Genomic DNA, 25000 nt, shown 5'->3' with positions numbered 1-25000 from the left:
CCCCTCCTCAGGGAACCAACACTCGACCTCTCTGACGTCAAAAACCACAGACCTGTATCCCTTCTCTCTTTTCATTCCGAAACACTTCAGCCTTCTGTCTCTGACCGACTCTCTCGTTATCTCAACTCAATTCGAAAGGCTTTATTGGCATGGGAAACATAGCTGCATCCCTGTCTTACCCAACGGCCCAAATAGTTGGAAGTATGAAAGGGAAATAGATATGGGTTGCGTTTACAATGTTGTTTGTGATCCACCGTTTTCAAATTCTTTGTGGGTCTGTGTAATCTGAGGGAACTATGTGTCTCTAATATGGTCATACATTTGGCAGGAGGTTAGGAAGTGCAGCTCAGTTTCCAACTCATTTTGTGGGCAGTGGGCACATAGCCTGTCTTCTCTTGAGAGCCATGTCTGCCTGCGGCAGCCTCTCTCAATACCAAGGCTATGCTCACTGAGTCTGTACATAGTCAACGCTTTCCTTAAGTTTGGGTCAGTCATAGTGGTCAGGTATTCTGCCGCTGTGTACTCTCTGTTTAGGGCCAAATAACATTCTAGTTTGCTCTGTTTTTTTGCTCAACCTTTCCAGTCTGTCAAATAGTAAACTTTTTATTTTCTCATGATTTGGTTGTGTCTAAATGTGTTTCTGTCCTGGGGCTCTGTGGGGTCTGTTTGTGTTTGTGAACAGAGCCCCAGGACTCAGCTGGCTGAGGGGACATTTCTCCAGGTTCATCTTACTGTAGGAGAGTGCTTTGTGGTGGAATGTGTGGGCATGGCTTCCTTTTAGGTGGTTGTAGAATTGAACAGCTATTTTCTAGATGTTGATAACTAGCGGCTATAGTCCTAATTCTGCATTGTTTGGGGTTTTGCGTTGTACACATAGTTTCAATTGGTTGTTTGTCCCTTTTTGTGAATTCTTGGTTGGTGAGCTGACCCCACAAGACCTCACAACCATAGAGGGCAATAACAGATTGAACTATTTTTAGCCAGACCCTCATTGGGATGTTGAGTTTAATGTTCCTTTTTATGGCATAAAAGGCCCTTCTTGCCTTGTCTCTTAGATCGTTCACTGCCTTGTGTTTGTTACCTGTGTTGTTCCTGTTTAGGCCGAGGTATGTATAGTTTTTTGTGTGCTCTAGGGCAACGGTGTCTAGATGGAATTTGTATTTGTGGTCCTGGCAACCGGACCTTTGTTGGAACACCCTTATTTTTTGTCTTACTGAGATTTACTGTCAGGGTCCAGGTCCGACAGAATCTGTGCAGAAGATCTAGGTGCTGCTGTAGGCCCTCCTTGGTTGGGGACAGATCTAGGTGCTGATGAAGGTCCTCCTTGGTTGGGGACAGATCTAGGTGCTGCTGTAGGTCCTCCTTGGTTGGGGACAGATCTAGGTGCTGCTGTAGGTCCTCCTTGGTTGGGGACAGATCTAGGTGCTGCTGTAGGTCCTCCTTGGTTGGGGACAGATCTAGGTGCTGCTGTAGGTCCTCCTTGGTTGGGGACAGATCTAGGTACTGCTGTAGGTCCTCCTTGGTTGGGGACAGATCTAGGTGCTGCTGTAGGTCCCGCTTGGTTGGGGACAGATGCACCGGATCATTTGCAAACATTAGACATTTGTTTTCCAAGTCCAGTTGGGTGAGGCTGACTGTTCTAGTGCCCTTGTCAATTCATTTACATATATGTTGAAGAGGGTAGGGCTCAAGCTGCATCCCTGTCTCACCCCACGGCCCTGTTTAGCCAGGTCCACCTCTACAAGGCAGCAGTGCCCACCTTTGGGTCCTGCCTTGTAGAGGTGGACCTGGTCATTAAGGCTGTCCAAGTCCAGGATGGGCTCTGCTGCCTTGTAGAGGAGGACCTGGTTATAAAGGCTGTCCAAGTCCAGGATGGGCTCTGCTGCCTTGTAGAGGAGGACCTGGTCATAAAGGCTGTCCAAGTCCATGATGGGCTCTGCTGCCTTGTAGAGGAGGACCTGGTCATAGAGGATGTTCAAGTCCAGGGTGGGCTCTGTTGCCTTGTAGAGGAGGACCTGGTTATAAAGGCTGTCCAAGTTCAGGGGGGAGTGTTAGTCCAGCTAGATGTTTGATTTTGAGGTACAGTCACGGGAAATGCTTATGTTTACTCGCTGTGTGGTAGCAGGGTGGAAGTCTTTCTGTGGTAGCAGGGTGGACGTCTTTCTGTGGTAGCAGGGTGGAAGTCTTTCTGTGGTAGCAGGGTGGAAGTCTTTCTGTGGTAGCAGGGTGGAAGTCTTTCTGTGGTAGCAGGGTGGAAGTCTTTCTGTGGTACCAGGGTGAAGATAACCCGCTTGTGAATTTGGGGAAAGTGGAAGAAGCTTTTTCAATCGCTCTCTTGAATGCTGTGGCCACCCTTTCCTGCTGTGTTCTCAGGTCGTTTGTGCCTGTGTGTATTATTATGTGGCTAGGAGAACCCAGTTGGTCCTCAGACAGAAGCTCTAGGGCGCTGGGTGTATTATCATGTGGCTGGGTGACCCTAGTTGGTCCTCAGACAGAAGGTCTAGGGCGCTGGGTGTATTATCATGTGGCTGGGTGAACCTAGTTGGTCCTCAGACAGAAGGTCTAGGGCGTGCTGGGTGACCCTAGTTGGTCCTCAGACAGAAGGTCTAGGGCGCGCTGGGTGATCCTAGTTGGTCCTCAGACAGAAGGTCTAGGGCGCGCTGGGTGAACCTAGTTGGTCCTCAGACAGAAGGTCTAGGGGCGTGCTGGGTGACCCTAGTTGGTCCTCAGACAGAAGGTCTAGGGCGCGCTGGGTGAACCTAGTTGGTCCTCAGACAGAAGGTCTAGGGCGCGCTGGGTGACCCTAGTTGGTCCTCAGACAGAAGGTCTAGGGCGTGCTGGGTGTATTATTATGTGGCTGGGTGAACCTAGTTGGTCCTCAGACAGAAGGTCTAGGGCGTGCTGGGGGTATTATTATGTTGCTGGGTGAACCTAGTTGGTCCTCAGACAGAAGGTCTAGGGTGCGCTGGGTGTTTGGACACCAGAGTTTAGACAGTCTGTGTTGGGAAAAAGTTTATTTTTTTGTATATACTTCCTGTTTGAGCCCATAAGGAGTACAATCTTTGTTTTGTGTGTGTCCTCAGTGGGAGTGCGGGGGTTGTCAGGAGGGCTATCAGGAGGCTGACATGGGGGGTGCTAGGAGGGGTGTGGTCCCATGAGCTTGGGGTTCTTCCTGTATATGTTCTGCTGTGGTGTCAAGACTTTGGTCAGGATCTGAGGTGGGTTGTTCTCTGTCACACGTCATCTTTCTCACTCTTGTGCTCTTACCTCCTCTAGTACTCTCACCTTCTCCTCTAGTGCTCTCGCCTTCTCCTCTAGTGCTCTCGCCTTCTCCTCTAGTGCTCTCATCTTCTCCTCTAGTGCTCTCACCTTCTCCTCTAGTGCTCTCATCTTCTCCTCTAGTGCTCTCACCTTCTCCTCTAGTGCTCTCATCTTCTCCTCTAGTGCTCTCACCTTCTCCTCTAGTGCTCTCACCTTCTCCTCTAGTGCTCTCATCTACTCCTCTAGTGCTCTCATCTACTCCTCTAGTGCTCTCATCTTCTCCTCTAGTGTTCCCATTTTATCCTCTAGTGCTCTCACCTTCTCCTCACATCTTCTCCTCTAGTGCTCTCGCCTTCTCCTCTAGTGCTCACATCTTCTCCTCTAGTGCTCTCACCTTCTCCTCTAGTGCTCTCATCTTCTCCTCTAGTGCTCTCACCTTCTCCTCTAGTGCTCTCATCTACTCCTCTAGTGCTCTCACCTTCTCCTCTAGTGCTCTCATCTTCTCCTCTAGTGTTCCCATTTTATCCTCTAGTGCTCTCACCTTCTCCTCTCACCTTCTCCTCTAGTGCTCTCACCTTCTCCTCTCACCTTCTCCTCTAGTGCTCTCATCTACTCCTGCCGCTGGGCCGCCTCCTTCTTCTCCTGCTCTTTCTCCTGTTGAAGTTGTCTCACCACAGTCCAGAGTGCAGACATGACTCTCTCCCCCTCCAGAGTGCAGACATGTCTCTCTCCCCCTCCAGAGTGCAGACATGTCTCTCTCCCCCTCCAGAGTGCAGACATGTCTCTCTCCCCCTCCAGCTCTCCCGGTCTCGTAGCGGGGTGTTGTTGTGCTGGACCATTTTTTTGTGCTGACCGTTCCTGCTCTGCCTGCCTTACCTCCAGCTGGGTGAATTTATCCATCATTTCAGTAAGGGAATAATACTCTGTGCTGGGAGGTTGACTCTCTGCTTGGGGTTGCTCATCTGTGGGGTTGTTTAATTAAGGATGAGGTCTAGTCTGACTCGCTCGGAGTGGAGGAGTCTTCACCAAGAGTGATCTTCTCCTCTTTGATTCTATGAAAGTCTGTTGAAACTGTTTGGGGTTGCCCTGTACCAATACTGTTCCAGACTTGTACAGGTTAACATTGGCTGGCTCAGATTCTTCGTTGTCTAGTATCCTTCATTTCTACCCATCGCTAACACTAACTCTTGACATGGGGCAGTGTGCTCTTATAGCACTAACTAGGGAATGTCTGGAAGATTAAGTTTCTGATGTTCCCATTTTTATAACAGTCCACAAAAAGTGTCTCTTTCAGAACGATCTTCTTGACCCTGAACACCAAGTCACTCGGCTCTGTCATAGCCTCACATGGTCTCTCCTATCGTTGCTATGAGGATGACACAACTACTCTTCTCCTTCTCACCTTCTGACATCCCGGGTAGCGACAAGAATCTCTGCATGCCTGGCAGACATCTCAGCTTGGATGTCGGCCCACCCCCTCAAGCTCAACCTTGACAAGACAGAGCTGCTATTCCTTCCTGTGAAAGGCCTGCCCGCTCCAAGACCTCTACAAGACAACTCCATAGTGTTCCCCTCCCAGAGTGCATAGGACCTTGGCAGGACACTAAACAACACCCTGCTGTTTTCTGCAAACATCAAAGCAGTGACTCTCTCCTGCAAGGTCAAGCTCTACCACATCCGTACAGTGCAACCCTTCCTCACACAGGAAGTAGCACAGGTCCTAATCCAGGAGCTTGTCATCTCCCGTCTGGACTACTGCAACTCTCTGTTGGCTGGGCTCCCCGCTTTTGACATCAAACCCCTCCAACTGCTCCAGAATGCTGCAGTGTTATCCAACTGCTCCAGAATGCTGCAGTGTTATCCAACTGCTCCAGAATGCTGCGGTGTTTTCCAACTGCTCCAGAATGCTGCAGTGTTTTCCAACTTCTCCAGAATGCTGCAGTGTTTTCCAACTTCTCCAGAATGCTGCAGTGTTTTCCAACTTCTCCAGAATGCTGCAGTGTTATCCAGAATGCTGCAGTGTTATCCAGAATGTTGCAGTGTTTTCCAACTGCTCCAGAATGCTGCAGTGTTATCCAACTGCTCCAGAATGCTGCAGTGTTATCCAACTGCTCCAGAATGCTGCAGTGTTATCCAACTGCTCCAGAATGCTGCAGTGTTTTCCAACTGCTCCAGAATGCTGCAGTGTTATCCAACTGCTCCAGAATGCTGCAGTGTTTTCCAACTGCTCCAGAATGCTGCAGTGTTATCCAACTTCTCCAGAATGCTGCAGTGTTATCCAACTTCTCCAGAATGCTGCAGTGTTATCCAACTGCTCCAGAATGCTGCAGTGTTTTCCAACTGCTCCAGAATGCTGCAGTGTTATCCAACTGCTCCAGAATGCTGCAGTGTTTTCCAACTTCTCCAGAATGCTGCAGTGTTTTCCAACTGCTCCAGAATGCTGCAGTGTTTTCCAACTTCTCCAGAATGCTGCAGTGTTATCCAGCTGCTCCAGAATGCTGCAGTGTTATCCAACTGCTCCAGAATGCTGCAGTGTTATCCAACTTCTCCAGAATGCTGCAGTGTTTTCCAACTTCTCCAGAATGCTGCAGTGTTTTCCAACTTCTCCAGAATGCTGCAGTGTTTTCCAACTTCTCCAGAATGCTGCAGTGTTTTCCAACTGCTCCAGAATGCTGCAGTGTTTTCCAACTTCTCCAGAATGCTGCAGTGTTATCCAGCTTCTCCAGAATGCTGCAGTGTTTTCCAACTGCTCCAGAATGCTGCAGTGTTTTCCAACTTCTCCAGAATGCTGCAGTGTTTTCCAACTTCTCCAGAATGCTGCAGTGTTATCCAACTGCTCCAGAATGCTGCAGTGTTTTCCAACTTCTCCAGAATGCTGCAGTGTTATCCAACTGCTCCAGAATGCTGCGGTGTTTTCCAACTTCTCCAGAATGCTGCAGTGTTATCCAACTGCTCCAGAATGCTGCAGTGTTCAAACCTTCCTAAGTTCTCTCATGTCACCCCGCTCCTCATCACGCTACGCTGTCGTCCTGTCGAAGCTCACGTCGTCTTCAAGACCCTGGTGCTTGTCAACAGGGGAAGCAAGGGGAACCGCCTCTCCTTACCTTCAGGCTCAAACTGTACATTCCAACCCCAGCAATCCATTACGCCACCTCTGGTCTCTTGGCCCTCCCACCCCCAGGGGAGGGCAGCTCCCGCTCAGCTCAGTCAAAGCTCTTCTCTGTCCTGGCACCCCATTGGTGAAACATGCTTCCCCCTGAAGTCAGGACAGCGGAGACCCTGCCCATCTTCCAAAACATATTATGAAGAGTATCTTAAAGAATTCTGACAACGCCTAAAATCTATTTACCTATCGGCTTGACCTTCTCCTTGTCTATATCTTGATAAACTTTTACCTATCGGCGTGACCTTCTCCTTGTCTCTGTCATCTCTCTGTCCTGTCTCTCTTCTGTCTCTGTCTCTCTCTCTGTCTTGTCTCTGTCCTCTCTCTCTGTCATTTCTCTCTGTCCTGTCTCTGTCATCTCTCTCTCCTCTCTCTGTCCTCTCTGTCCTCTCCCTGTCCTGTCTCGGTCCTGTCTCGGTCCTGTCTCTGTCTCTCTCTCTGTCATTTCTCTCTGTCCTGTCTCTGTCATCTCTCTGTCCTCTCTCTGTCCTCTCTCTGTCCTCTCTCTGTCCTCTCTCTGTCCTGTCTCGGTCCTGTCTCTGTCTCTCTCTCTGTCCTCTCTCTGTCCTCTCTCTGTCATCTCTCTGTCTTGTCTCTGTCCTCTCTGTCTCTCTCTCTGTCCTGTCTCTGTTCTCTCTCTCTGTCCTCTCTCTGTCCTCTCTCTGTCCTCTCTCTCTCTGTCTCTCTCTCTGTCTCTCTCTCCCCTCCATTTATTTGGTGAGATGAATCCTGTGTTGTGTCGGGGTCTGCTGTAACCTAACCTCTCTGGACTCTGACTTTCACCCTGCTCCCTCAATCACCCCTTTGTGCCTGGTGGCCTAAACCCCCCACTATGGAGAGAGGGAGGGGATGCAGGAAGGGAGTGTGTGTGTGTGTGTGTGTGTGTGTGTGTGTGTGTGTGTGTGTGTGTGTGTGCGTGCGTGCGTGCGTGCGTGTGTGCATGTGTGTGTGTGTGTGTTGGACACAGGAAGGGACGCTGCTGTAACACAAAGGCAAAGGTCGAAACGGGAGAGGGAGAGAGGTTTAACCACAGATCGCTTTGTGTTCAAAGAGAGAGAGAGGCAAAACAGAAAGGGAGAATGAGAGAGGAGCGATAAAGAGAGAGACCGAGACAGAGAGCAAGAAGAGAAAACGAGAGAGAGAGAAAGAAGGAGAAAGAACGATTAAAGAAACTGTCACACTTCACAGGATCAAACTTTTTGGGGGGGACTTTAAGTTTTCCTCTTCTCAGCGTTTCACACTGAGAATAACTCAGTTTGGCAAATGTAGATTCCACATTTTAGATGTTGATGGACTTTTGAGTTTTATCTCTTTTGTTATAGGGCAATTCCATGGGAAACGGAATTCCGCCTTGACTCAGATTTCTCACTTTAAAATGTATGTCGAACAAAAAAAACATTGATTTTAAAGTTTAACAAACCATACAACTCTATGAACAAGGACGACTGTGAACAATCGACTCAGAAAAATGTCACAAAAACACAGTGGGTAAAATCTCCCTCGGTTCATTTATCCACATTTTCCCAAAACACTCAGTTAAATACGACGTCTGCAGAAAGACTGGGCTGTCAGCTATGACAGGACACCTTGACTACGAACAAATATATTTTGTTTGCGGCGCAGTGGTCTAAGGCCCTGTATCAAGAGGCATCACTACAATCCCTGGTTCGAATCCAGGCTGTATCACATTCGGCCATGATTGGAAGTCCCCTAGGGCGGTGGACAATTGACCCAGCGTTGTCCAGGTTTGGCCCGGGGTAGGCCTTCATTGTAAATAAGAATTTGTTCTTAACTGACTTGCCTAGTTAAATAAAGGTTAAATAAAGGTTATATTAAAATTCAGAATCCAGAATTCCGGTAACAGAATGACATCACGGGTCCCTGATCTGTACTACACAGAAATACATAATGATGGATGTGAATATCATTCTCTTCATGGGGATGTATCCTGAATAGGTTCACTAAGGTAGAAATATGAAGAATCCTTCTTCTGCATGTTTGGGTGTTATTCTACACACGGGCTACTATTGTGATGAGCTCCGCCCCCAAAACAAGACCAAATCTGGTTGGTCTAAAACGGAAACAATCCTGGGCGTCTATGTTTCTCAAGTTTGGGCATCACAGTACATCACAGTAGAGTAGAGTTCAGTACATCACAGTAGAGTTCAGTACATTACAGTAGAGTTCAGTACATCACAGTAGAGTTCAGTACATTACAGTAGAGTTCAGTACATCACAGTAGAGTTCAGTACATTACAGTAGAGTTCAGTACATCACAGTAGTGTTCAGTACATCACAGTAGAGTTCAGTACATTACAGTAGAGTTCAGTACATCACAGTAGAGTTCAGTACATCACAGTAGAGTAGAGTTCAGTACATCACAGTAGTGTTCAGTACATCACAGTAGAGTTCAGTACATTATAGTAGAGTTCAGTACATCACAGTAGAGTTCAGTACATCACAGTAGAGTTCAGTACATTACAGTAGAGTTCAGTACATCACAGTAGAGTTCAGTACATCACAGTAGAGTTCAGTACATTACAGTAGAGTTCAGTACATCACAGTAGAGTTCAGTACATCACAGTAGAGTTCAGTACATCACAGTAGAGTTCAGTACATCACAGTAGAGTTCAGTACATTACAGTAGAGTTCAGTACATCACAGTAGTGTTCAGTACATCACAGTAGAGTTCAGTACATTACAGTAGAGTTCAGTACATCACAGTAGAGTTCAGTACATCACAGTAGAGTAGAGTTCAGTACATTACAGTAGAGTTCAGTACATTACAGTAGAGTTCAGTACATTACAGTAGAGTTCAGTACATTACAGTAGAGTTCAGTACATTATAGTAGAGTTCAGTACATCACAGTAGAGTTCAGTACATCACAGTAGAGTTCAGTACATTACAGTAGAGTTCAGTACATCACAGTAGAGTTCAGTACATCACAGTAGAGTTCAGTACATTACAGTAGAGTTCAGTACATCACAGTAGAGTTCAGTACATCACAGTAGAGTGCAGTACATTACAGTAGAGTTCAGTACATCACAGTAGAGTTCAGTACATCACAGTAGAGTTCAGTACATCACAGTAGAGTTCAGTACATCACAGTAGAGTTCAGTACATCACAGTAGAGTTCAGTACATCACAGTAGAGTTCAGTACATCACAGTAGAGTTCAGTACATCACAGTAGAGTTCAGTACATCACAGTAGAGTTCAGTACATCACAGTAGAGTTCTGTACATTACAGTAGAGTTCAGTACATCACAGTAGAGTTCAGTACATTACAGTAGAGTTCAGTACATTACAGTAGAGTTCAGTACATTACAGTAGAGTTCAGTACATCACAGTAGAGTTCAGTACACCACAGTAGAGTGCAGTACATTACAGTAGAGTTCAGTACATCACAGTAGTGTTCAGTACATCACAGTAGAGTTCAGTACATCACAGTAGAGTTCAGTACATTACAGTAGAGTTCAGTACATCACAGTAGAGTTCAGTACATTACAGTAGAGTTCAGTACATCACAGTCGAGTTCAGTACATTACAGTAGAGTTCAGTACATCACAGTAGAGTTCAGTACATCACAGTAGAGTTCAGTACATCACAGTAGAGTTCAGTACATCACAGTAGAGTTCAGTACATCACAGTAGAGTTCAGTACATTACAGTAGAGTTCAGTACATTACAGTAGAGTTCAGTACATCACAGTAGAGTTCAGTACATTACAGTAGAGTTCAGTACATCACAGTCGAGTTCAGTACATTACAGTAGAGTTCAGTACATCACAGTAGAGTTCAGTACATTACAGTAGAGTTCAGTACTGCACAGTAGAGTAGAGTTCAGTACATTACAGTAGAGTTCAGTTAATTACAGTAGAGTAGAGTAGAGTTCAGTTCAGTACAGTAGAGTTCAGTTAATTACAGTAGAGTAGAGTTCAGTTCAGTACAGTAGAGTTCAGTTAATTACAGTACAGTAGAGTTCAGTTAATTACAGTACAGTAGAGTTCAGTTAATTACAGTACAGTAGAGTTCAGTTAATTACAGTAGAGTAGAGTTCGGTTAATTACAGTAAAGCAGAGTACAGTGTAGTTCAGTACATTACAGTAGAGTACAGTAGAGTTCAGTACAGTAGAGTTCAGTTAATTACAGTAGAGTAGAGTACAGTAGAGTTCAGTACATTACAGTAGAGTAGAGTACAGTGTAGTTCAGTACAGTAGAGTTCAGTACAGTAGAGTTCAGTACAGTAGAGTTCAGTACATTACAGTAGAGTTCAGTACAGTAGAGTTCAGTACATTACAGTAGAGTTCAGTACATTACAGTAGAGTTCAGTACAGTAGAGTTCAGTACATTACAGTAGAGTTCAGTACAGTAGAGTTCAGTACAGTAGAGTACAGTACAGTAGAGTACAGTACATTACAGTAGAGTTCAGTACAGTAGAGTAGAGTACAGTAGAGTACAGTACATTACAGTAGAGTTCAGTACAGTAGAGTTCAGTACAGTAGAGTTCAGTACAGTAGAGTACAGAACAGTAGAGTTCAGTACAGTAGAGTTCAGTACAGTAGAGTTCAGTACAGTAGAGTACAGAACAGTAGAGTTCAGTACAGTAGAGTACAGAACAGTAGAGTTCAGTACAGTAGAGTAGAGTAGATTTCAGACACTATCTGCTGAACATAACAGTATGTCAGTGGAAGGGAGGATTATGGGTTGTGGGTTGTTGGTGACAATGTTTCTTGAGCTTACAGAAGGCAAAGACTTTCTCCTAAACTAAATGTAAGTGTTGACATTAGTTGTCAGGGGTCTTTACTTCCACATTACTGTGCTTCTAAGACCACTTTTCCATCTGTTTGACCAGAAATCAGAGCCTTTTCTTGTTTTGTTGCATAGAAAATCGTTGGGAAAAAAAAATGTATATATCCCTTAATGTCTTGAAAACATAGACTCTTAGCTTTCATTCGACACCCAGTTTGACATGCTCCTGCGAACTTCACATGTTGATGCTCACGGGTCCTTTTACATGGAAACACCCTATGTAGGAGCTGTGTGTTAAATTGTCACATTTGGTTCAGACAGAGAGATACAAAAGAGTGGGGCTTTTGTAAAGTCTTCCTCTCTGGTGCTGTCATCAACCCTAACTGCTCTGCTTTTCAAGACTGTCCATGTTGTATTAGCAGCCAATATCAGGTGTCTGTCTGTCTGTCTGTCTGTCTGTCTGTCTGCCTGCCTGCCTGTCTGTCTGTCTGTCTGTCTGTCTGTCTGTCTGTCTGTCTGTCTGTCTGTCTGTCTGTCTGTCTGTCTGTCTGTCTGTCTGCCTGCCTGCCTGCCTGCCTGTCTGCCTGTGTGTGTGTGTGTGTGTGTGTGTGTGTGTATCTGTCTGTGCGTGCGTGTGTGTGTGTGTGTGTATCTGTCTGTGCGTGTGTGTGTGTATGTGTGTGTGTATCTGCCTGTGTGTGTGTGTGTGTGTGTGTGTGTGTGTGTGTGTGTGTGTGTGTGTGCGCGTGTGTGTGTATCTGTCTGTGCGCCCTCATCACTGCTGGTTAAAGGGACATTTCACCCTGTAAAGACAGCCCTCATCACTACTGGAGGTTAAAGGGTCATTTCACCCTGTAAAGACAGCCCTCATCACTACTGGAGGTTAAGACATTTCACCCTGTAAAGACAGCCCTCATCACTACTGGTTAAAGGGACATTTCACCCTGTAAAGACAGCCCTCATCACTACTGGAGGTTAAAGGGTCATTTCACCCTGTAAAGACAGCCCTCATCACTACTGGAGGTTAAGACATTTCACCCTGTAAAGACAGCCCTCATCACTACTGGTTAAAGGGACATTTCACCCTGTAAAGACAGCCCTCATCACTACTGGTTAAAGGGACATTTCACCCTGTAAAGACAGCCCTCATCACTACTGGTTAAAGGGACATTCCACCCTGTAAAGACAGCCCTCATCACTACTGGTTAAAGGGACATTTCACCCTGTAAAGATAGCCCTCATCACTACTGGAGGTTAAAGGGTCATTTCACCCTGTAAAGACAGCCCTCATCACTACTGGTTAAAGGGACATTTCACCCTGTAAAGATAGCCCTCATCACTACTGGAGGTTAAGACATTTCACCCTGTAAAGATAGCCCTCATCACTACTGGAGATTAAGACATTTCACCCTGTAAAGATAGCCCTCATCACTACTGGAGGTTAAGACATTTCATCCTGTAAAGACAGCCCTCATCACTACTGGTTAAAGGGACATTTCACCCTGTAAAGACAGCCTTCATCACTACTGGAGGTTAAAGGGTCATTTCACCCTGTAAAGACAGCCCTCATCACTACTGGTTAAAGGGACATTTCACCCTGTAAAGACAGCCCTCATCACTACTGGTTAAAGGGACATTTCACCCTGTAAAGATAGCCCTCATCACTACTGGAGGTTAAAGGGTCATTTCACCCTGTAAAGACAGCCCTCATCACTACTGGTTAAAGGGACATTTCACCCTGTAAAGACAGCCCTCATCACTACTGGTTAAAGGGACATTTCACCCTGGTAATACAGCCCTCATCACTACTGGTTAAAGGGACATTTCACCCTGGTGGAAATCTGAGTTTGTTTTCATGCTGTCCAAGGCATTTCTAGGTCAGTCAGAAGTTTTTCAAACATAATTGCAGGACGTGTCTGGGCATCGTACACCGGACAAAACACCCGATGATGACATTCGGTGTATCTACGGACTGGTAAATAAAAAAATAGATGACATTTACTAAATTTGTCTGCCAGTATGCATTCAAAAAATATATTTATATCAGTTGTAGGGGGCTCTCTAGCATCGAACAGATGTTAGACATTCAGATACTGTACAGTAATATGTCAATACATAATGAGTTTCAGTAGATAAATTAAACTTAGCTAGCTAGCCAGGTAGCTTGTATGAAAAATAACTAACTTAGCTAGCTAGCCAGGTAGCTTGTATGAAACATAACTAACTTAGCTAGCTAGCCAGGCAGCTTGTATGAAACATAACTAACTTAGCTAGCTAGCCAGGTAGCTTGTATGAAACATAACTAACTTAGCTAACTAGCCAGGTAGCTTGAATGAAACACAACTAACTTAGCTAGCTACCCAGGTAGCTTGTATGAAACATAACTAACTTAGCTAGCTAGCCAGGTAGCTTGTATGAAAAATAACTAACTTAGCTAGCTAGCCAGGTAGCTTGTATGAAAAATAACTAACTTAGCTAGCTAGCCAGGTAGCTTGTAATGAAACATAACTAACTTAGCTAGCTAGCCAGGTAGCTTGTATGAAACATAACTAACTTAGCTAGCTAGCCAGGTAGCTTGCAGGAAAAATAACTTACTAAGCACCATATTTGTCCTCTGCCCTCTTCGTGCATCGGCTATAGCTGAGCTTCTCGCTAAATCCAACTCTACGTTTTGAATCCTCTTCGCTATATTCCAGTTGAAATACGGGGTTGAATTTCACCGTGTAGCTCGTTAAGAGAACATCACAAACAACTCCATGTGTCACGGTCGTCCTCCTCTTCGTCTGAAGAGGAGAGGCAAGAAGGATCAGAGGACCAATATGCGGCGTGGTAAGTGTCCATGGTAAAATCTTTAATAAAGAAAGACTGAACACTATACAAACGAGTAACAAAAACAATAAACCAAATTCGACCGTGAAGCTACAAAAAGAGACCTGTGCTGACACAAGCCACTAACATAGACAATCACCCACAAACAAACAGTGCAACCCAGGCTACCTAAGTATGATTCTCAATCAGAGACAACTAATGACACCTGCCTCTGATTGAGAACCATACTAGGCCGAAAACATAGAAATGCCCCAAAACATAGAAAAACAAACATAGACTGCCCACCCAACTCACGCCCTGACCATACTAAATAAATACAAAACAACGGAAATAAAGGTCAGAACGTGACAGTACCCCCCCCCAAAGGTGCGGACTCCGGCCGCAAAACCTTGACCTATAGGGGAGGGTCTGGGTGGGCGTCTGTCCGCGGTGGCGGCTCTGGCGCGGGACGCGGACCCCACCTCATCATTGTCTTAGTCCGCCTTATTGTCCGCCTCCGTGGCTCTCTCAGCATGACCACCCCTCTCAATGACCCCACTGGACAGAGGGGCAGCTCGGGACAGAGGGACAGCTGCTCGGGACAGAGGGACAGCTGCTCGGGACAGAGAGACAGCTGCTCGGGACAGAGAGACAGCTGCTCGGGACAGAGAGACAGCTGCTCGGGACAGAGAGACAGCTGCTCGGGACAGAGAGACAGCTGCTCGGGACAGAGAGACAGCTGCTCTGGGCAGAGGGGCTCCGGCAGCGGCGCCGGACAGGCGGGAGGCTCCGGCAGCGGCGCCGGACAGGCGGGAGGCTCCGGCAGCGGCGCCGGACAGGCGGGAGGCTCCGGCAGAGGCGCCGGACAGGCGGGAGGCTCCGGCAGAGGCGCCGGACAGGCGGGAGGCTCCGGCAGAGGCTCCGGACAGGCGGGAGGCTCCGGCAGAGGCGCCGGACAGGCGGGAGGCTCCGGCAGAGGCGCCGGACAGGCGGGAGGCTCCGGCAGAGGCGCCGGACAGGCGGGAGACTCCGGCAGAGGCGCCGGACAGGCGGGAGACTCCGGCAGAGGCGCCGGACAGGCGGGAGACTCCGGCAGAGGCGCCGGACAGGCGGGAGACTCCGGCAGCGGCGCCGGACAGGCGGGAGACTCCGGCAGCGGCGCCGGACAGGCGGGAGACTCCGGCAGCGGCGCCGGACAGACAGGACCACCTGCAGGGAGGAGACAGAGAGACAGCCTGGTGCGTGGGGCTGCCACAGGAACCACCAGGCTGGGAAGACCTTCAGGAGGCTTGGGGTTAAGAGGAGGCACCTGAAAGACCGGGCTGTGGGGGAGCACTGGAGCTCTGGTGCGCAACCTTGGCACCACTTCCCCAGGCTGGATAACCACTCTAGCCCGGACTGTCCAGAGTGCAGGCACAGGTTGAACCGGGCTGTGGGTAAGCACGGGAGATCTAGTGCTTACTACACGCACCTCTCCCTTCGGCTCCATTCCCACAGTCGCCCGGTACGAGCGGAGCGCGGGCAGAGGACGCACTGCACCCTCCCAGCGCCCCGGAGACACAGCACGCAGAGCCGGCGCAGGATACCCTGGGCCAAAACTGCGTACCGGCGACCAGACCCGCTGAGCAGGCACCATACGCCCTGGCTCGATGCCCGCACTCGCATGACACTCTCGGGGGGCTGTCCTATAGCGCACCGGGCTATGGACACGTACTGGCGACACCGTGCGCTTAACCGCATAACACGGTGCCTGCCCAGTATCGCGCTGCTTATAATAAGCACGAGGGGTGAGCGCAGGTCTGCTACCTGGCTTAGCTCCACCCCTCGTGTGCCCCCCCCCCAAAAAAATTTGGGGCTGTCTCTCGTACCTGTCGCACTGCCGTGCTGCCTCCTCATATCGCCGCCGCTCAGCTTTCGCTGCCTCCAGCTCTGCTTTGGGGCGGCGATATTCCCCAGCCTGTGCCCAGGGTCCCTCTCCGTTCAGTATCTCCTCCCATGTCCAGGAGTCCTGTGATACCGGCCGCTGTTGTTGTTGCTGCTGCTGCTGCTGTCGTCGCTGTTTTCTACCACGCCGCTTGGTCCTTGGTTGGTGGGTGATTCTGTCACGGTCGTCCTCCTCTTCGTCTGAAGAGGAGAGGCGAGAAGGATCAGAGGACCAATATGCGGCGTGGTAAGTGTCCATGGTAAAATCTTTAATAAAGAAAGACTGAACACTATACAAACGAGTAACAAAAACAATAAACCAAATTCGACCGTGAAGCTACAAAAAGAGACCTGTGCTGACACAAGCCACTAACATAGACAATCACCCACAAACAAACAGTGCAACCCAGGCTACCTAAGTATGATTCTCAATCAGAGACAACTAATGACACCTGCCTCTGATTGAGAACCATACTAGGCCGAAAACATAGAAATGCCCCAAAACATAGAAAAACAAACATAGACTGCCCACCCAACTCACGCCCTGACCATACTAAATAAATACAAAACAACGGAAATAAAGGTCAGAACGTGACACCATGGTCTAAGTCATGTTGTTGAGAGGAGTCACTTGAAGCCATTGAGTCTGGTCAGTTCTTTCAGTTATGCCCACAGGAGGGTTTGGTGTGGTGTCTGCCTCCCTTTCAGAAAAGCCCAGATCAGGAAGCCCCTGCAGCACACCGAGTTGTAGTCTTTGAGGGAATAAAATGTCTTTATCACCTTGTACATTAAGCAACAGATTCCCGCCGATTGGATCATCAATGAAAGACATCCCATGGATCCTTAAAACATGGACGACAATATCTAAATGCATTCAGTATAACATAAAGCATTCAAAAAACAACCCCTCCAGCCTCCCCTCTCAATACTCGCTCCTTTGCACCCCAGTATCTCTACTTGCACATTCATCTTCTGTGCATCTATCACTCCAGTGTTTAACTGCTAAATTGTAGTTATTTCACCACTATTGGCCTATTTATTGCCTTTACCTCCCTAATCTTACTTCATTTGCACACACTGTATATAGACTTTTCTATTGTGTTATTGATTGAATGTTTGTTTTACTCCATGTGTAACTCTGTGTTGTTGTATGTGTCGAGTTTCTGTGCTTTATCTTGGCCAGGTTGCAATTGTAAATGAGAACTTGTTCTCAACTAGTCTACCTGGTTAAATTAAGGTGAAATAAAGTAAAGTAACTTAAATAAGAACAGTTAGTAAGTGTATTCATTTTGTTAAAGCTCAACTATTCAACTCAACTGTTATGAACTAACTCACTTATTAACCCTCCCTCCCTCCTTGTCCCTCCATCTACCCCCTCTCTCTCCCCCTCCCTCCCTCCATCTACCCCCTCTCTCTCCCCCTCCCTCCCTCCCTCCCTCCATCTACCCCTCCCTCTCTCTACCTCCCCCCTCTTCCCCCCCTACCTCTTTACCCCTCACCCCCTTCCTCTTCCTCCTCTCCCCCTCCCTCTCTCCACACCCCACCCTCCTCTACCTCTGCCCATATCTCCTTCTCTCTCCCCCTCCCTCTCTCCACGCCCCACCCTCCTCTACCTCTGCCCATATCTCCTTCTCTCTCCTCTACAGCTTTAAAAAGATCCTTCGACGATGTGGTCGAGCTTCCTCCCTTCTCCCCCTCCTCCCCCGTTCCCTCCCCCCTCTCCTCCACCTCCCTCCTCAACAAGACCAACGAGGGTCGAGGGTTCCCCACCTCCAGCCACGGCTCCCCTGCCTTCCGCTCCCGGATCAGCCTTGGTACCAACCCCAGCCCTGCCCAGAGCCCTGTTTTCAAGTCCCGCATGGTCTCCAGTCTCTCCTTCAACAGAGCCATGAACAGACCCGCCATCAACAACAATGGAGGGAGCTCCGGAGGCATCACCAGGGCCTCTTCCTTCCAGAACAAGTTCAACCCTAAAGGTTTCTCCTCCTCTCTCTCTGGCCCAGGCAGTGATAATGATAGTCTCCATAGCTCCTCTTCTAGTCTGGAGTATTCCATCCAGGGAGGCGGAGGAGAAGGAGGAGGAGGGGTACCTCCGGGCAAGCCAGGGTCTCTGTCCTACTCCACTAGCCCACAGATGGAGCAGCGTCCTGGGCAGCAGCGTGGCGTGTTCTCTTCCCATGGCAGTGTGTTTCAGCCTATGGGGCTGGGAGCTCCAGAGCCCAGGGGGGTCAGCCACGGATCCATGCCCAGTCTGGACCTCCAGATCGGGGAAGGAGGAGGCGGGGTGATGGGGGTGCGGGGGGCTGGAGGTGGAGGGGTGAGGTATGGCAGTGCCAATGTGGGTTTGAATGGCGGATCCCAGCGGCATTATAACACCAGTCCCTTGGGGAAGGAAGGATGCTACTCTCCCAATCAGAACCACAACAGCTACCAGGCCCAGCCCAAACCCAAAGAGACCCAGCGTCTCAACAAGTTCCCCCTGGATCTAGACAGTCTGGTGGGGGTGAAGACGCCCCAGCCCAGCCCTCATCCTCCCCCCTCGTCTGACCCCCCTAAACCTCCACCCAGAGCACACTATCCCAGCAGCCTCTCTGTCTCAGCTAGCCCATCCCTCAGCAGTCTGGACAGCTCCGGTGGTGACCTCACTCCTCTTCCCGCCGCCAAACACCACGTCTCCTACAACAACATCAACCCCTCCCTCCCCCGCTCTCCCCCACCTACCTCCCCCCCGGGGGCCAAGCCTGTCCCTAAGGTGAGCCAGTCCCCTGTCCCCCTGTCCCCCGCCCAGACCCCCCAGCTCAACCTGCTCTCCCCCAGACCTCAGGTAGGACACCTGGCCCCCTCCACCCCCCTGCCACTGGAGCACACCCAGCCACAGGAAATGATGTCAGAGAGAGAAAGCGTGGGTTCCATCCTGCAGAGGATCGCTTCCTTCTCCCGTCCCGACGCCATGACGACCACCAGGGTTCCAAGCGCCGCCAGTGTTCTGAGCGGGGTTGCCCTTAGCAACGGGGTGAAGAAGGAGAGCCCACCACCGATGATGATGGTGCATCAGGAGCGTGTTTCATCACCTCTACCTGTGACGGTCCAGAGACAGGGGCTAAAGAGAGTGCAAGGTAAGCATTTTAAATGTACGTGGTTACTGGCCCAATGCTCTTAACCGCCAGGTTACCTGCCGACCACGTAGGTCATTAACTAACGATTTCATAGGAATGTTCCCATGGTGTGCAAGGAATGTTTCCAAGAGACCATTCCCTAAATGTCAAACAGAACTTACCCAGAACTTAAGATACTAAATGTTCCAGACACATTTCAAGAATATTCATGTGATCAGTTTTCTGTGGTTTAGGAAAATATTCCATCAACGTCCCACCAAACATACACAGAACATGGTCGTCATTAAAGCAGACTGGAACACTCTCCTTAAAGCAGACTGGAACACATCTCCATTATGATATATATCTCCTCAAAGCAGACTGGAACACATCTCCATTATGATGTATATCTCCTTAAAGCAGACTGGAACACATTTCCATTATGATGTATATCTCCTTAAAGCAGACTGGAACACATCTCCATTATGATGTATATCTCCTTAAAGCAGACTGGAACACATCTCCATTATGATGTATAGCTCCTTAAAGCAGACTGGAACACATCTCCATTATGATGTATATCTCCTTAAAGCAGACTGGAACACATCTCCATTATGATGTATATCTCCTTAAAGCAGACTGGAACACATCTCCATTATGATGTATATCTCCTTAAAGCAGACTGGAACACATCTCCATTATGATGTATATCTCCTTAAAGCAGACTGGAACACATCTCCATTATGATGTCTTGTTGTGTTGTACTCGTGTCATACTATAAGGACCAGGTCTTGTTGTGTTGTACTCGTGTCATACTATGAGGTCCAGGTCTTGTTAGGTTGTACTCGTGTCATACTATAAGGACCAGGTCTTGTTGTGTTGTACTCGTGTCATACTATGAGGTCCAGGTCTTGTTGTGTTGTACTCATGTCATACTATGAGGTCCAGGTCTTGTTGTGTTGTACTCGTGTCATACTATGAGGTCCAGGTCTTGTTAGGTTGTACTTGTTTCATACTATGAGGATTAGGTCTTGTTGTGTTGTACTCGTGTCATACTATGAGGTCCAGGTCTTGTTGTGTTGTACTCGTGTCATACTATGAGGTCCAGGTCTTGTTAGGTTGTACTCGTGTCATAGTATGAGGATTAGGTCTTGTTGTGTTGTACTCGTGTCATACTATGAGGTCCAGGTCTTGTTGTGTTGTACTCGTGTCATACTATAAGGACCAGGTCTTGTTGTGTTGTACTCGTGTCATACTATAATGACCAGGTCTTGTTGTGTTGTACTCGTGTCATACTATGAGGTCCAGGTCTTGTTGTGTTGTACTCGTGTCATACTATGAGGTCCAGGTCTTGTTGTGTTGTACTCGTGTCATACTATAAGGATTAGATCTTGTTGTGTTGTACTCGTGTCATACTATGAGGACCAGGTCTTGTTGTGTTGTACTCGTGTCATACTATAAGGACCAGGTCTTGTTGTGTTGTACTCGTGTCATACTATAAGGACCAGGTCTTGTTGTGTTGTACTCGTGTCAAACTATAAGGACCAGGTCTTGTTGTGTTGTACTCGTGTCATACTATAAGGACCAGGTCTTGTTGTGTTGTACTCGTGTCGTACTATGAGGACCAGGTCTTGTTGTGTTGTACTCGTGTCATACTATGAGGTCCAGGTCTTGTTGTGTTGTACTCGTGTCATACTATAAGGACCAGGTCTTGTTGTGTTGTACTCGTGTCATACTATGAGGTCCAGGTCTTGTTGTGTTGTACTCGTGTCATACTATGAGGTCCAGGTCTTGTTGTGTTGTACTCGTGTCATACTATAAGGATTAGGTCTTGTTGTGTTGTACTCGTGTCATACTATGAGGACCAGGTCTTGTTGTGTTGTACTCGTGTCATACTATAAGGACCAGGTCTTGTTGTGTTGTACTCGTGTCATACTATAAGGTCCAGGTCTTGTTGTGTTGTACTCGTGTCATACTATGAGGACCAGGTCTTGTTATGTTGTACTCGTGTCATACTATAAGGACCAGGTCTTGTTGTGTTGTACTCGTGTCATACTATGAGGACCAGGTCTTGTTGTGTTGTACTCGTGTCATACTATAAGGACCAGGTCTTGTTGTGTTGTACTATAAGGACCAGGTCTTGTTGTGTTGTTCTATAAGGACCAGGTCTTGTTGTGTTGTACTTTAAGGACCAGGTCTTGTTGTGTTGTACTCGTGTCATACTATGAGGTCCAGGTCTTGTTATGTTGTACTCGTGTCATACTATAAGGACCAGGTCTTGTTGTGTTGTACTCGTGTCATACTATGAGGTCCAGGTCTTGTTAGGTTGTACTCGTGTCATACTATAAGGACCAGGTCTTGTTGTGTTGTACTCGTGTCATACTATGATGTCCAGGTCTTGTTGTGTTGTACTCGTGTCATACTATGAGGTCCAGGTCTTGTTGTGTTGTACTCGTGTCATACTATGAGGTCCAGGTCTTGTTAGGTTGTACTCGTGTCATACTATAAGGACCAGGTCTTGTTGTGTTGTACTCGTGTCATACTATGAGGTCCAGGTCTTGTTGTGTTGTACTCGTGTCATACTATGAGGTCCAGGTCTTGTTGTGTTGTACTCGTGTCATACTATGAGGTCCAGGTCTTGTTAGGTTGTACTCGTGTCATAGTATGAGGATTAGGTCTTGTTGTGTTGTACTCGTGTCATACTATGAGGTCCAGGTCTTGTTGTGTTGTACTCGTGTCATACTATAAGGACCAGGTCTTGTTGTGTTGTACTCGTGTCATACTATAATGACCAGGTCTTGTTGTGTTGTACTCGTGTCATACTATGAGGTCCAGGTCTTGTTGTGTTGTACTCGTGTCATACTATGAGGTCCAGGTCTTGTTGTGTTGTACTCGTGTCATACTATAAGGATTAGATATTGTTGTGTTGTACTCGTGTCATACTATGAGGACCAGGTCTTGTTGTGTTGTACTCGTGTCATACTATAAGGACCAGGTCTTGTTGTGTTGTACTCGTGTCATACTATAAGGACCAGGTCTTGTTGTGTTGTACTCGTGTCAAACTATAAGGACCAGGTCTTGTTGTGTTGTACTCGTGTCATACTATAAGGACCAGGTCTTGTTGTGTTGTACTCGTGTCGTACTATGAGGACCAGGTCTTGTTGTGTTGTACTCGTGTCATACTATGAGGTCCAGGTCTTGTTGTGTTGTACTCGTGTCATACTATAAGGACCAGGTCTTGTTGTGTTGTACTCGTGTCATACTATGAGGTCCAGGTCTTGTTGTGTTGTACTCGTGTCATACTATGAGGTCCAGGTCTTGTTGTGTTGTACTCGTGTCATACTATAAGGATTAGGTCTTGTTGTGTTGTACTCGTGTCATACTATGAGGACCAGGTCTTGTTGTGTTGTACTCGTGTCATACTATAAGGACCAGGTCTTGTTGTGTTGTACTCGTGTCATACTATAAGGTCCAGGTCTTGTTGTGTTGTACTCGTGTCATACTATGAGGACCAGGTCTTGTTATGTTGTACTCGTGTCATACTATAAGGACCAGGTCTTGTTGTGTTGTACTCGTGTCATACTATGAGGACCAGGTCTTGTTGTGTTGTACTCGTGTCATCCTATAAGGACCAGGTCTTGTTGTGTTGTACTATAAGGACCAGGTCTTGTTGTGTTGTTCTATAAGGACCAGGTCTTGTTGTGTTGTACTTTAAGGACCAGGTCTTGTTGTGTTGTACTCGTGTCATACTATGAGGTCCAGGTCTTGTTATGTTGTACTCGTGTCATACTATAAGGACCAGGTCTTGTTGTGTTGTACTCGTGTCATACTATGAGGTCCAGGTCTTGTTAGGTTGTACTCGTGTCATACTATAAGGACCAGGTCTTGTTGTGTTGTACTCGTGTCATACTATGATGTCCAGGTCTTGTTGTGTTGTACTCGTGTCATACTATGAGGTCCAGGTCTTGTTGTGTTGTACTCGTGTCATACTATGAGGTCCAGGTCTTGTTAGGTTGTACTCGTGTCATACTATAAGGACCAGGTCTTGTTGTGTTGTACTCGTGTCATACTATGAGGTCCAGGTCTTGTTGTGTTGTACTCGTGTCATACTATGAGGTCCAGGTCTTGTTGTGTTGTACTCGTGTCATACTATGAGGTCCAGGTCTTGTTAGGTTGTACTCGTGTCATAGTATGAGGATTAGGTCTTGTTGTGTTGTACTCGTGTCATACTATGAGGTCCAGGTCTTGTTGTGTTGTACTCGTGTCATACTATAAGGACCAGGTCTTGTTGTGTTGTACTCGTGTCATACTATAATGACCAGGTCTTGTTGTGTTGTACTCGTGTCATACTATGAGGTCCAGGTCTTGTTGTGTTGTACTCGTGTCATACTATGAGGTCCAGGTCTTGTTGTGTTGTACTCGTGTCATACTATAAGGATTAGATCTTGTTGTGTTGTACTCGTGTCATACTATGAGGACCAGGTCTTGTTGTGTTGTACTCGTGTCATACTATAAGGACCAGGTCTTGTTGTGTTGTACTCGTGTCATACTATAAGGACCAGGTCTTGTTGTGTTGTACTCGTGTCAAACTATAAGGACCAGGTCTTGTTGTGTTGTACTCGTGTCATACTATAAGGACCAGGTCTTGTTGTGTTGTACTCGTGTCGTACTATGAGGACCAGGTCTTGTTGTGTTGTACTCGTGTCATACTATGAGGTCCAGGTCTTGTTGTGTTGTACTCGTGTCATACTATAAGGACCAGGTCTTGTTGTGTTGTACTCGTGTCATACTATGAGGTCCAGGTCTTGTTGTGTTGTATTCGTGTCATACTATGAGGTCCAGGTCTTGTTGTGTTGTACTCGTGTCATAATATAAGGACCAGGTCTTGTTGTGTTGTACTCGTGTCATACTATGAGGACCAGGTCTTGTTGTGTTGTACTCGTGTCATACTATAAGGACCAGGTCTTGTTGTGTTGTACTCGTGTCATACTATAAGGTCCAGGTCTTGTTGTGTTGTACTCGTGTCATACTATGAGGACCAGGTCTTGTTATGTTTTACTCGTGTCATACTATAAGGACCAGGTCTAGTTGTGTTGTACTCGTGTCATACTATGAGGACCAGGTCTTGTTGTGTTGTACTCGTGTCATACTATAAGGACCAGGTCTTGTTGTGTTGTTCTATAAGGACCAGGTCTTGTTGTGTTGTACTTTAAGGACCAGGTCTTGTTGTGTTGTACTCGTGTCATACTATGAGGTCCAGGTCTTGTTATGTTGTACTCGTGTCATACTATAAGGACCAGGTCTTGTTGTGTTGTACTCGTGTCATACTATGAGGTCCAGGTCTTGTTATGTTGTACTCGTGTCATACTATAAGGACCAGGTCTTGTTGTGTTGTACTCGTGTCATACTACGAGGTCAAGGTCTTGTTGTTTTGTACTCGTGTCATACTATAAGGACCAGGTCTTGTTGTGTTGTACTCGTGTCATACTATGAGGACCAGGTCTAGTTGTGTTGTACTCATGTCATACTATAAGGACCAGGTCTTGTTGTGTTGTACTCGTGTCATACTATGAGGTCCAGGTCTTGTTATGTTGTACTCGTGTCATACTATAAGGACCAGGTCTTGTTGTTTTGTACTCGTGTCATTCTATAAGGACCAGGTCTTGTTGTGTTGTACTCATGTCATACTATAAGGACCAGGTCTTGTTGTGTTGTACTCGTGTCATACTATGAGGACCAGGTCTTGTTGTGTTGTACTCGTGTCATACTATAAGGACCAGGTCTTGTTGTGTTGTACTCGTGTCATACTATAAGGACCAGGTCTTGTTGTGTTGTACTATAAGGACCAGGTCTTGTTGTGTTGTACTATTAGGACCAGGTCTTGTTGTGTTGTACTATAAGGACCAGGTCTTGTTGTGTTGTACTATAAGGACCAGGTCTTGTTGTGTTGTACTCGTGTCATACTATGAGGTCCAGGTCTTAATGGCACAGGAGGTAGTGC

At 47.2% G+C, this 25000-nt stretch overlaps 1 protein-coding gene across 2 annotated transcripts in view; it reads left to right on the top strand.

Moving 5' to 3' along the window:
• The window catches only part of septin12 (septin 12), a 183324-nt gene that overhangs the window by 36363 nt on the left and 121961 nt on the right, over positions 1-25000 (top strand). For both annotated transcript variants that reach the window (XM_090197795.1, XM_090197797.1), the window contains exon 2: positions 17551-19020. In XM_090197795.1, the coding sequence (XP_090053921.1) occupies positions 17551-19020 (1470 nt within the window). The remainder of the gene's footprint in view (positions 1-17550; positions 19021-25000) is intronic.

The sequence above is a fragment of the Oncorhynchus mykiss genome, chromosome 13, assembly GCF_057628025.1.
Source record: "Oncorhynchus mykiss isolate SJ-2025 chromosome 13, ASM5762802v1, whole genome shotgun sequence".
NCBI lineage: Eukaryota > Metazoa > Chordata > Actinopteri > Salmoniformes > Salmonidae > Oncorhynchus > Oncorhynchus mykiss.
Note: the sequence above shows the minus strand (reverse complement) of the source record. Positions and strands in the feature narration are given on the sequence as shown.